General features: G+C 40.1%; 1 protein-coding gene across 1 annotated transcript in view; it reads right to left on the bottom strand.

The window, feature by feature from the left end:
* LOC131688858 (uncharacterized) overlaps positions 1-12,846 on the bottom strand; it is a 708,198-nt gene that overhangs the window by 119,708 nt on the left and 575,644 nt on the right. The window contains exon 9 of the mRNA XM_058973432.1: positions 6,513-6,581. Within this exon, the coding sequence (XP_058829415.1) occupies positions 6,513-6,581 (69 nt within the window). The remainder of the gene's footprint in view (positions 1-6,512; positions 6,582-12,846) is intronic.

Here is a 12,846-nt window from a genome sequence, read left to right as displayed (position 1 = left end):
TTTCGGTTTGAGCACTTTACACCAGACGCTCCCCTTAAGAAAAATCAGCAAAACAAAAGTTTGTTGACAAATCTTATTAGCTCTTTTCTAAAGTTATTTTGGGTTTTGAAGCGGGGTACAGATTTCCCTACGAAGAAATTAAAGTTGAGGAAGCTTCATTTGGCTCAGCTTTTGCTTCAGTTACTTGGGAGTAGATCGCTCTACCAGAAAAACTCGGGGATAGGCTTGGCTCTTAAGGCACATGGGGAGGCTTCAGTAGATATCCGATAAAATGCCAACAAAGAATTTATTTAACGATTACTACTAGATCTTGGTGACCTGCCAAGATTGTAATAAACAACGATACTTCGAGTAATTGAATATGGGTGCTTCCTTTCCCGATCAGCTACTATCGGGGACCAATTCTGGCATCTCTTCTCTTATTTACTTATTCGATGTGAAGTTATGAGCCCACTGGTAAAATTTTGAAGAACTTGTCGAGCACAATTAAGGCGCTGTGCCTATTGAAGCTTGATAACACTGCTCAATACTTGTTCGGGGAGCAGATAAAACGAAAACTACCCTAAGTTTGGAGTCCCTGAAAACCCGATTAAGACATGTTTGAAATAAAAAATTGATGCGGAGTTTCATAGTTCAAAAGAAAAATTTGAATGGAGATTAGGGATGTTTAGTAAGGAAGGTCCTATGGCCATATGTTAATATCACATAAAACCATGTAGACATTTTTTGCTTCGAAAAAGGAATCGACTCAATTTCTAAGCTTGGTTGAATGCTGTGTTTGAATTTAATTTTTAATATATAAAAAATTCAAATGAAAGGTTTAAAAACAAACAAAAATCGACAGAAAATTTTGTTCTGCTCCCAAGCTTAGTTCGTTGGGAAAATTCGATCAAAAATGCCCATTTTCATCTAAAAGATGTTATTTTTATTAAAATTTCACAAAACTTTGGTTTTAAACTGTGCAGTCCCGCTCCAATTTTTTTTCAAAAATTTCTTCGCGATGATTTAGTTGGAACCCTAAATCCCTTCCATCTTTTTATTTGTTCTGCTCCCAAGCCCAGCTCGATGGGAATTTTTTTGCAAGCGTAGGGCATTACAATAAACTTTTCGATCTTCAAACCATTTTTTCAATACACAATCCATGGAACTAAAAAAAATTGAATTTGTTTTTGGCGGTTTTCGTTTGTTTTGACACTAGATGCCGATGTTTCATACTATTTTTAGACATATTCCGACAAAAAAAAATCGATTTTCAACATTTTATATACTCCCCCTCCCCCCCTTTGGATTTTTTCTTATATTATGAAATCAATATTCAACTGCCGCATCCCCTTAATGATGTCCGATTGAGCACTTGAATAGGTTACTTTTTCGATGCATTAAGCATTTTATATAAGACTTTTGCGAAAATTTAAGATGACCATTTTCATTGATGATTGATATCTTCCCTCTTGGACACCCCTAGCTCTCCATACAAACTTTGGTTTTAAACTGTGAAGTCCCGTTCCAATTTTTTCAAAAATTTCTTCACCAGAGGTTTCCTGGGACCCCAAACTTTCGCCATTTTTTTCGTTCTGCTTTCAAATCGTGTGTTGAACAGCGTTATCTAGATTACAATATGCGACATCTTAAATTAAATTATATTAAATTGAAGCTGGAAGTATTCTTTCATGAAATTATAATACAATATAAATAATCCTAAATATTTAGAAACAATTTAAATAATATAGGGGAACCCGGGGATATTAAGACAGTGGGAGTAATTCGGACCCCCTCGATTTCTCAAAAAATAGTAAAACTTTTTTAACTTTCGTACATATTCGTGGAATTGCTATTCTGAAACATTAATTTTGAGAGCTGAAATTGATTCTTTGTTCATTGTAGAAATAAGATACAACGTGTTTCGTTGTTTTGCCATTCTCAAAACAAAAATCATTATAATGAAAAAACCGTGATTAAAGCAACAAATAAAAGTGAAAAAATAAAAGGTTGGTGTTTTGGAAAGCTTGAGGCTCCTATTTTATGGAATGATTTTTGTTTGGGTCAAACAGAGATATTTTCGAGACGCTTACCACTTTTGTGCGATATGAGCGTACGGGGCTATTCAGACCCCCTATTCTGTCAACCACCGTTCAGCGGCTTGCGGCTGCGCACACCATTACACACGTCACAGCAAAGAAAATACATGGGGCGCCAATCGACAGCTGTGACATACCAGATTAAGTTTTTGTTAAGAATTTTTTTTTGCTTCTTAAGGAGTGTCTCTTGTAACTACTTCATAGGTAAACATAATTTCATCGTAAAAAATTAAAAATATAAAATGATGGTCCGAATTACCCCTACATTGTAAAAGGCTGAAAAAACGTAGAGGTTTGCAAATCGTCGCCAAGCGCTGTCATTAAGTCATTGAACTTTTCATGGCACCAAAATGTAGCTGAGGTTTCAAACTAACAATTAGGACTTTTGACCGGTAATTTTTTTTCGCATCTATCCACCTAAAAAGGCGATTTGCTTAAGTAGGTCCGAATAGCCCCGGTTCCCCTACACGAATTTGATGGATAGTGGAAAAGTGAGGTTAATGAAATGTGAGTAATAATGTTTATTTGAGATCCAATTAACTAACTGAATTCCATAGCTTTTAGCTAAGTCACCCCTCATAAAACGTGCGTAACTGCTTTGATCATCCTAAGCTCTATCTCTATCTAACAACCATCTCGGGGTTGTTCATATGTCGTTCTATTTCAATAAGTAGTATTTCTAATGCCTCTGGGAGTGAAAGTATTTCTGGTCACTTCTGTTCTGTTTGCCTCCTCTTCCCTAATCCCTTCCAATCACAAAACTAATGAGGCGATATTGCAATGTTCGTAACACTGTAACTGATAGCGTTTTTGATTTTTCCTGGTGCTACACCGGTGTACTGAAAAAAAGAGATAGACTTATTACACCCAAGTTTGAATGAGTATGGACTACACCGGTGTAGTGCACTGTTGAAAACGAAAATGTCACAAGAATCGACTACGAAGGCTGTCGAAACAGATGGTCAGGCTCCGCAACGGAACGCAGCACCAAGGTTTTGCGTTTTGAGAAGTCTGTTGTTTTCTCGGCAACGGAATAGCAGCCGTGCAAACTCGTTACTGTGACACTAATCTCGGACGAATTCGAATAATGTTCCATGGTCCCACTATTCCTGTGGGTATTCTATAATAATTAATTAGCTATTTGACAACTACGTTGTTACAATGAAATTTAGCATCCTTCATCTTGTTTGTTTTTAGTTTGTTTTATGTTTATGCTGCCCAATGGGTGCAAGCTGAGCTCTGTATGTGACTGTGACGAAGGGACTCCAAAAGCCGGATCTTAGTAACGGTGGCGCTTGGAGGGCAATACAGGAAAAGTCACAATCAGAAGAGAACAGTGATTATATGTTGCCCAAAGCGTGATAATGCTTTTCTTCTTGTCATTACAAATTGAATTCAACGTTTCTGATCCAGCTTTTATTTTGTCAGTTCCTTATGTATCTGTATTTGAAAATACATATGGATAACCAGTGCCAGATCGGCGTATTACACTCCCGGTAAACTCTCCAACTTCATAGATTCGATGAGATGAAATCGAAAATAAATTCCTGTTGAAAGTTACCATCTTGTTTTGGGACTTACCGGGAACCATTGCTAGAGAGACTTAAAAACTTTTATCAACAATTAACAATTTGTATCGGTCAACTAAGCGAGTACGTCAGCAAAACCAACGAGATCCCAAAGCAAAACAAGGATACCACTATACATAGTGTAACACACACAGCAAGGCAAAGTTTTAATTCCATTGTGAAAACTTGAATTTTGGCAGAATCGATTTCCCCCAGGTCCCAGTACCGACGAGTGAGAAAGAAAACTAAAAAGGAAACTTTCTCGTTATTCCTTTTGAAAATAATGTAAAAAATCGTCTTGTTTGAGTTGGCTCCCATTTGAATTCATTATCGATATGGGAAATAGGGAACCATTTGGTTACTTTCGGTAAACTACATGATGTTTTACAGTTTGCAGTATGGTTAACTTCACCGCAGTACCTGAACGGCATTAGATTATTTTGCTGCTTGCGGGATCTGGACGGAAAAACAGCAAACGAGTTTTGTTGCACATATTTTCCGAGCAATGCAAGATAAACTTTGGCCGGCAACTAACGAAAATAAATCAATGACTGTTGACTGACCACAACTGGGTGTGTATGGTTTAGATTTACATGGCAGACTAGCTTTGCATAAGCTGGTGGAACCATTGCTATCGAAAAATTTGACCTCAAATCTAATGCAACATGACGGAACTTTTGGAGTTAACTAGAGGGATATTTGAGTGTTTTGAAAGTTTACTAGATGTTGGCAATCAGTAAAATGATATGATATTTGGTTTGGTTATTCTACGGATTGGCTTGTAATGACCTACGCCCAACCGTGTACTGAAATTATACTATCGTTTGTGTTTGAAACCAATGGTTCAAAACCAAATATTTTTATTGAAAGTGAGTTAAAGCAGAAACCAAAAGTTCCAATCGAACCCAAAACATACTAATTCTAATAGAGCGGTGAAAACAAATATGGCAGATTTAGGAAGTAACGCGTGGGGAGTATTGAGATTGAAATAAAAAGAAATGCATTTAATTATATTTACATACCACAAACGAAATTGTATTCGTATGAAATCAGTCGTGATTTGCTGATTGGACTACCACCTCTGTCCAACTAAAAAATGAGATTCGCTAGTTGTACTGAAACTTATAAATAACTAGTAAAACGAGATGTAAGTATTATAAGGGCATCTGTTCACATCTCGATATGTTGTCCGTTTGATTGTCAAAGTGAATTTGACACATTCAGCTGCTTTTAGTTGGATGATGGTGCAACTTGCGGAGGCTCAAGTCGACTGCGCCGGTGGTTGAGTGGTACGCGTAACCGCCACTCAACACAGTTGGTTTTGGTTCAATCCCAGCCGAGGTCATTGAAATTTTACTGAGGTGAAAATGATGGATAGGTAATGTCTAGGAAATAACCGGAGTGTCGTGACTACACGTTTGACTTGTAATTTAAATCGAATGATACTCAATAAAATATGTGGGAATGTTTCAAATTACTCTTTTTAATAATTATGGTGGTTCAGAAAAGAACCTTTGTTGTTGGCGACGGCGTTGATAGGTGATGCGCTGGATTCGAATATGATTGGTGTAGGTGTAGGTCGAGAACCGGCTATAATTTTATGATGTGTTATGTTGTAGATTTCAAATTAAACGACATTTATCTATACTGTTTGGCCACTTCGCAAGAGATTTGAGAGATAAATTGAGGTTTCTTTTGTACATAATAAGAGAAAGTTTAAAATTTTGTATATAATTCGACCGTCAGCAGCAGTGATGCTATGAAAAGTGAAATTTTCATCAATCTTCAGGGCATCAATCGGTTTTTGCTTAATAACTTTTTCCACAAGCATCAGATCGTTTCGCAGTCTTCTAAACTTTGTTTCCTTGTCAAATTATTTTTTGGTGTGTAGACTTATTACACCCAAGTTTGAATGAATGTGGATTACACCGGTGTGGTGCACTGTTGAAAACGAAAATGTCATAAAAATCGACTACGAAGGCTGTCGAAACAGATGGTCAGGCTTCGAAACGGAACGTAGCACCAAGCTTTGCGTTTTGAGAAGTCTGTTGTTTTCTCGGCAACGGAATAGCAGCCGTGCAAACTCGTTACTGTGACACTAATCTCGGACGAATTCGAATAATGTTCCATGGTCCCACTATTCATGTGGGTATTCTATAATAATTAATTAGCTATTCGACTACTATGTTGTTACAATGAAATTTAGCATCCTTCATCTTGTTTGTTTTTAGTTTGTTTTATGTTTATGCTGCCCAATGTGTGCAAGCTGTATGTGACCGTGACGAAGGGACTCCGAATGCCGGACCGGATCTTAGTAACAGTGGCGCTTGGAGGGCAATACAGGAAAATCCTCTTCTCTTCTAGACTTTGTTTCCTTGTCAAATTTCCTATAAAAATCAGACACCAATTTAGTTTCAGGAAGTAATGGGCGACTCTTGGAAGAATTATTTTGCAAAAGACGATTCTTCCATACGATATCCCATGTAAACTTTAAACCGTGGGCGCAAAAATATAGTTTCACTGATCGAGCTAAAAATTTGCAGAGTAGTTCTGGGAGCTACATGGGACCCAAAAAGTTACTCGGAGCGAAATTTTATTTTTTAATTTTAATAATAATTTTAACCATGTCCCACTCTGATGCCTATTAGACATAATATGCATTCGACCTATTGTCCATTCGGCCTAATGCCCATTCGGTCTAATGTATTGTATTGTATTAAATTGTTTATTGGGGCTTTAACCTAGATGGGTCATTCGCCTTGTCGGCCTAATGTCCATTCGGCCTAATGTCCAGTCGGCCTGATGACCCAGCATCGTTTTTTATAAAAATGTTATTACGTTATTAGGATGAAACGAAAAAACTTACCGTGCAGTATATACAAAAAGCCCCGAGCGCAATGACTCGAAGCAATGCAGGACTGGCAGCACGAACCACCTGTAATTGGGAAGATCAATAAATCAACCATTAATATTCAATCACAATATAACATGATTTTTCTAAATGTAATGTGTGCCAAATATATAATAAGACATCTTATTATATATTTAGTAGGCGACATAACAAACATTTAAAGACTTTTGTTTTCAATAGGTCCAATCTACAAAAGAGAGCCTCTCTTCGTTCACTTTCTCTTTTGCGAATTACTCGGTCACCTTTCTGATTTCCCTGAACTGTTTGCATAATAAGCTAGTAAAAACCTTGGTCTTTCTAAACATACTGATTAATGTTTAAAAAGGTTTATGGTTTTGCAGTAATAAACGAAAGAAAAAGCGAAAAGAGGGCTCTCATTTGCAGATTGGACCTAATGAAAAAAAGTCTTCATTTATTCGTTCATGTTTCTTTATCATCATTGTCATAAACTAAGAAAAGTTTTACACAATTTCATGAAGAAATTTTAAAGCATTTTCAAAGAACTAATTTATTACATTTTCGGAACTTACTCTTGTTTAACTAGTGTGGTTTCCCCAGTTGTAAATCGGGCTTTGTTTTCCTTTCCTCCTACGAAGAGCTCCCCGGCAGTGGAAGATCTTCCGAAACGGATGCTACCATGGCAGGTCGGTCCTGCGATTCTGGGAAGAAGGTGACTTCCAGTTCACAGGCGCTCCGACGGCCATTTGCCGGTGCTACTTCACGATTTACTCGTACCAATTCCGAGAACCAGTTACTCCTTGGAACTAGTTGGTTACTCCCCGGAACTATTCGTTGGTTACTCGAGCTTCTTCTTCGTAGTCATCCTGAGCCTTGGCGTGGTCAGCCAATGTGGAAATAATGTTGCTACGATGACTCTCATCCTCTTCGGGCACGCATCTGGTGGTACAGCCGGTCCTCTTATATTCGCCATGGCAACTTTCTAGACATTGCCCCACGGATTTGAATTAGCATAGCGGTAAAGCTCCTTGACAAGCTTTCTTACTAATTCTGATTTCCTTGTTAAGTGCTGCTTTTGCCGCCCTGGTCTTAGAGCTGCTCTTTCAACGACGTTGTGGGTTCTCTGAATTCTTTCCCGGGCTCGGTGGCAACATGCTCGTAGGCCAGTAATCATCAAGTTTCACAAGAAGACAGGGCGGTGACTATATCTTGGTTTGCCCTCTCTTGGCATGGTTGCATCACATGATGTTGCTAATACCATTATCACTTCATCTGCACTGAAGTACAGGAAGTACAGGCAATTGCACAAAAATCTCAACGCTTCATCGAAGAATCTGTTGTCGAACTTTGTTGTTTCCCACCTCTGCTCATTTGATTGAGTCACATGCGATTCCGACTGTCTATTGGTGGTCGTTGTGGGTGTACTCCTTGTACACTCTCTAATTCAAACATCCTGTCAGCCCGGGGTTGCAGAAGATAACGTCAATAACCGATTCTCGACCTTCCCAGCGGTAGGTGCTGGTTGGCAATATCTACGTTCAGCTTTGCAAGCGCCTTACGTAGAATACTCCCCTTTAAGTTGGTGAAGCGGCTGCCCCATTCTATTGCCCAAGCGTTGAAATCGCCGAGTATGACAACTGGTCTCCGATCGATAAGCTCTTCTGTCAGCTTATCGAACATTTCTATTAATCGGTCCATCGTCTACCATGGAGGAGCTTAGCAGCTGCAGAAACAGACTCCATTGCATTTGGCGATAACAAACCCTTCGTCTGCGCGATAAACTACTTCCTGAAATGGAAATTTTCCGTTGTCCAAATCGCCTTTTATTTTGCGTTATCTGATATCGCAGGCCGAGACACGGTATGCCGCCGAGATGATAACTACATCGCACGTAGATTTCGCTGCAGATTACCGCAGCAAGTGTTGTCTGTCTCGCAGTGACTGAGGTTGATTTGATATGGCTTCGTTGCAGTCGCCTGTTGGAAGCCCCAACATCGTTAGCCTTCTGTAGCGTGGTTGTTACCTTTTTCGTTTGCACAGATCAGGTATCTCGGAGCCTGTCTCTAGTCTTTTGCTTTGTGGCCTTCTTCCCCGCACCTTCTGCGTAATTTGCTGCTGTCAGGTCCACCGTAGTTTCTAGCCAGGTGGCCGAACTCTTGGTATTTAAAGCACACTTCCGATGACCATAGCGATCAGCAAACTTTGATCGTTCCAGTTTATAGTACCGTATTTGCTGCTTCTACTGGAAGCCTATCCGAAGCTGCTTGCGTGCCGAAAGGTCCCTTCCTCATCCGGATCGTCATCTGCATTTCTCCAAGCTCGCACAGTTCTATCGTAACTTCTCTTAGCTCTTCATTCGAGGATACTTTATCCAGATCGTTACAATGGATGGTTGCCTCCGGGAAAAATGCTCTCATTTTCACCCATGACTTTCTCGGTGAGCTCTTTATAAACATAGCTATTTCGGATCCTTTTTCAATTCAAGGATCTCCGGTGCGGGTGCGCCTGAATTTCTTAACGTCTGCGCCCAGCTCCTTGAGTGTCGAATTTATCCGCATTGCGCGCAGTACCGTCTCATGCGAGTCATCGTTAGTTTTGACTATGAGTGCTTCACCTTTATTTCGTGGGTGTTTTGCCCACTGTAATAGCTGCTTCGTTCGCTACGCGTACCACGGTGCCGAGAATCTCTTTGTATATCTTGAAACCTCCTAGTCTCACATCACCTGGTGAAGCTCTTGGTCCCTTCGGCGTAGAGAACGACGCGGTTTCCGCTTCCTAGGGTTAGTCTTTTGTCTCGAAACTACCACTATTTGCCTTATTTCCAAGGACTTCTTCGTCTTACTTACAAAGACTTTCTGGTTAACTACGCTTTATACTCCAGGTTTCTCCATTCGATGACGGTCAAACCGAGGTTTACTTGTATATTCAGACACAATGTCTTAATGTCTTTGTGCACATTGCTCCAATTTTCGACGAAGTTGTGCAGTTCGTCCAGCAGTTTCATAGCTGCCATTACACTCGACAAGCTTGATACTTTCAACCAGTCACTGCTCTCATGCGTTTGCTGCTTATATTGAAGCAGCGATTGCGGCTGCTGCAGCTGTTGAGGCTACTACTCCTGTTTTTGAAGCTGCGGCTGCTGTTTCTCCTGGTGGGGCTGTAGTTGATTGGCTTTTCCGAGGTGGTGACTGCGTTAAACCACTTTTGGCAAAGGGATTTGCCGCACCTACTCCATATGTGTGCATTCCATGCTTATTTCTTTATTCAATTGGATCCCAACTCCGGGTCACTATCTCCATTAGTTGTACGTAGTCGCATCTTGTGACCCCATGATTATCTATGCAAGAAAGGAGGCCATGCTAGGGTTAACATGAGGACCCGTATTCAGAGCCGGATCGGCGCAAAATCTATTACCACAAACTAATTTGTGACGAGTTGAAAACGTCACGAAACGGAGACTTGCTAAGGTTTTAATGGGACAGAGGAAGGCGTGCTGTTAGCCCTCTCACCATTCCAAGTGTTATCCTTCCTTACTCAGGGAGTAGAACAGTACACCTGTCAGCCCAAAGTCACCGTTCAATTTGTGATCCGTGTCCTGTTCGTGGACGTTCGCCATGACCAGTATACCGTAATCAGACTGTTACTGGCGTCGATCCTAAAATGCCGGTCGGCACTCCGGTTGGGTTAGGGTACTTTTATTGCCAAGATATTTGATTGGTAAAATCTTGGGATCTTAGCAAAAGCGCACAAACTCTTATCGTCGTTGCTGCGTTAGGAATTATGGTCTTTTATAGAGGTTTAACAGAGCCCAATGCTGCACAAACCCCACCATATCCTAGCAAGACTCCTCAACTCACAGTAGGTTCGGAAAGGGAGGGGGGTCGTTAAGCTTTCGTCGCACCTCTTCCTTTTGCTAATGATTCTATGAGCCATTTAGCTCTTGTTCCCGTGAGTCATTGAGTTTCCAGCCTTATCACGATATAATCGGATAGTCCCCGGCAGAGAACTACCATACTCGGGTAGTTCCTCTCGGTACCGATGTCTGTTTTGTGAACCAATTAGCTTTCATTTTTGTCACGATATAGTAAGATAGTTCACGGTGGTGAATCCCCGGCGGTAGATTTCTCGTGATACCGATGTTCGTGTCAGTCCCGTTCTACTCGATCTAGCTAACGAGCGTAGCTAACGGTTTACTGCCGCACCATCGGCCCACTGTCAGCTATTCGACGCGATCTACTCGCTCTAATCCCCGGCGGTGGATTTAGCCTTCTCACGAGCTACCCGGTAGGGTATCGGTGTCGGTTATGTGATTTCGCTGAAGCCTGACTTCCGGTTTCCTGCTGTGTGTGTGATTGTGCGTCTATGTGTGTATGTATGTGACCAAAAATATCACTCACTTTTCTCAGAGATATCTAAACCGATTTTCACGAACTTAGTTTCAAATGGAAAGTACAACGTTCTCTTCAGCTGTTATTGAATTTCAAATGGATCCTACTTTTGGTTCCGAAATTGTGGGATGATAGTACGATCACTCAGCAAATCCCTATTTCAATGTATTTTGCGATGCACGTTGAAAGGTGTTCTATACAATGTGAACACAATTGCTTGGATTTGTAGTTCTAGGTTACTAAGAGCCATTCAAAGTCTCTTTGGCCAAATTGGCCACAATCGCTCGGTTCCGGAAGCCTCGCATAAACATTCTAATTCAGAATAACAGTCATATCGTTTCTCAGAAATGATAAGACCGATTTGACCAAATTTAGTCTCCAATAAAAGGTATGGTATCCCCCTAAACTTCTACTAAATTTCCTCTTGATTCGACTTCCGGTTCCAGAGATGTGGAGTATGGTTACGTACAAAATTCCGATTCACACCGATACCGCGGAGAAGGCAAAAAGATAAAAAGCAACAAGTAGGTCACTTCCGGATTTTTCAGCTTTTTTATTTCAATTCGCAATTATTATTTTCCAACAAGGCAAATAATTGTTTACATCTCTCTCTCTCTCTCTCTCTCTCTCTCTCTCTCTTATCTTCTCGCTATCACAACGTACGTTTATATGGTTACTAGTCTTCGTCGCTGGATCGGTATAAAAATGCAGTTGGTGACAGAATCATTCTACGACGAATAATCTGCTAAGATAACACACTAATTGGCTAAATTTAGGGAATCACTAACCAATAAATATCAATAGCAACTAAGCAATTCCTATCTGTACCGCAAAATGTTCAATTTTCAGATAAAAGTAATATTTAAGCAATAGCAAGATACGTTACTTCTTCACATCCGGCTCATTAGCACAAGGTTGCTGATGAAAGAAGGCGTGTTCACCGTCGAAGGGGTGCGGAGCAATAATGGAGTGATCGATGTTGATGGTCAAAATATTAAATTTGGATCGCTTCCACTTTGTGTCTTGTTATTTTTAAGAAAGTCCGATTATTCGTGAGATGGTGTGCGTGGCAACAAAAGTATAATTTAACCTGCTCTTCCCTAAACTAATTCCTGGTTCCATTGCATAGTTCTATAACAAAGCGGTCGATGTCCCGTGCATAAAACGTAGCTATGAACTAGTATCAAAGTTAGTGTATGTAATTGAGTGAAAAATCATTACAGCTAGAACTTCGGTATCGTGATATGAAACGATGGCAAACTATGAAAATTGTGTAACGTATTTGTCTATGGTAGAATAGAAACATTTCCTCGAATGTTGCAATTCTGGACAATAGACAATAGTAGGATTAACGCAAAATTAGTTTAACGGAGTGAAATAATTAAATTACACACCCGTAAAAAAAATTCCAAACTCAACCCTGAACACGAAGCGCTTGTCCGCCGCGCCAGGAAGCGAAAGGTGAAAGAGGAAAACATCAAAATTAATGATGCCTTTTGTCTTTCTCGCGTGGGAAAATAGTAATGAAGAAGGCAAAGAGGCACAAAAGTAGAAGTTATGTGGTCCCGCTGGGATTTATAAGAAAGTTTTCCAAATAAAAGTTAGTCTCGTTAGTTAGGAAGATATACTTCCGCTTGACTTGTATCATTTCCTACTGATGATGAGGAGTTAGTTTCCACTGTGTCGATGAATGCGCGGTTCAAGAAAGTCTCAAGTTTTAGTGGTGAGAATTTGCATCCCGGAACGAGCCGGAAGTTTAAGCTCAAACCTGCAGCATCTTCTATAAATGTGGAGGGGCAAGGATGTGGATACGAAACTAAATTGGTCGAATCTGAACAGACTTCGTTTGAGGTGTTGAATACTCTTTAAAAAAAATTTAAAAAAAATATGCAAGTTAACAAAAAATCTTCGACTTATCCCAATAATCGGGTATCTTAGCATTT

This window comes from Topomyia yanbarensis, chromosome 3, assembly GCF_030247195.1.
Source record: "Topomyia yanbarensis strain Yona2022 chromosome 3, ASM3024719v1, whole genome shotgun sequence".
Lineage (NCBI taxonomy): Eukaryota > Metazoa > Arthropoda > Insecta > Diptera > Culicidae > Topomyia > Topomyia yanbarensis.
The sequence above is the reverse complement of the archived record's forward strand: the minus strand, read 5'-3'. Positions and strand labels throughout refer to the sequence as shown.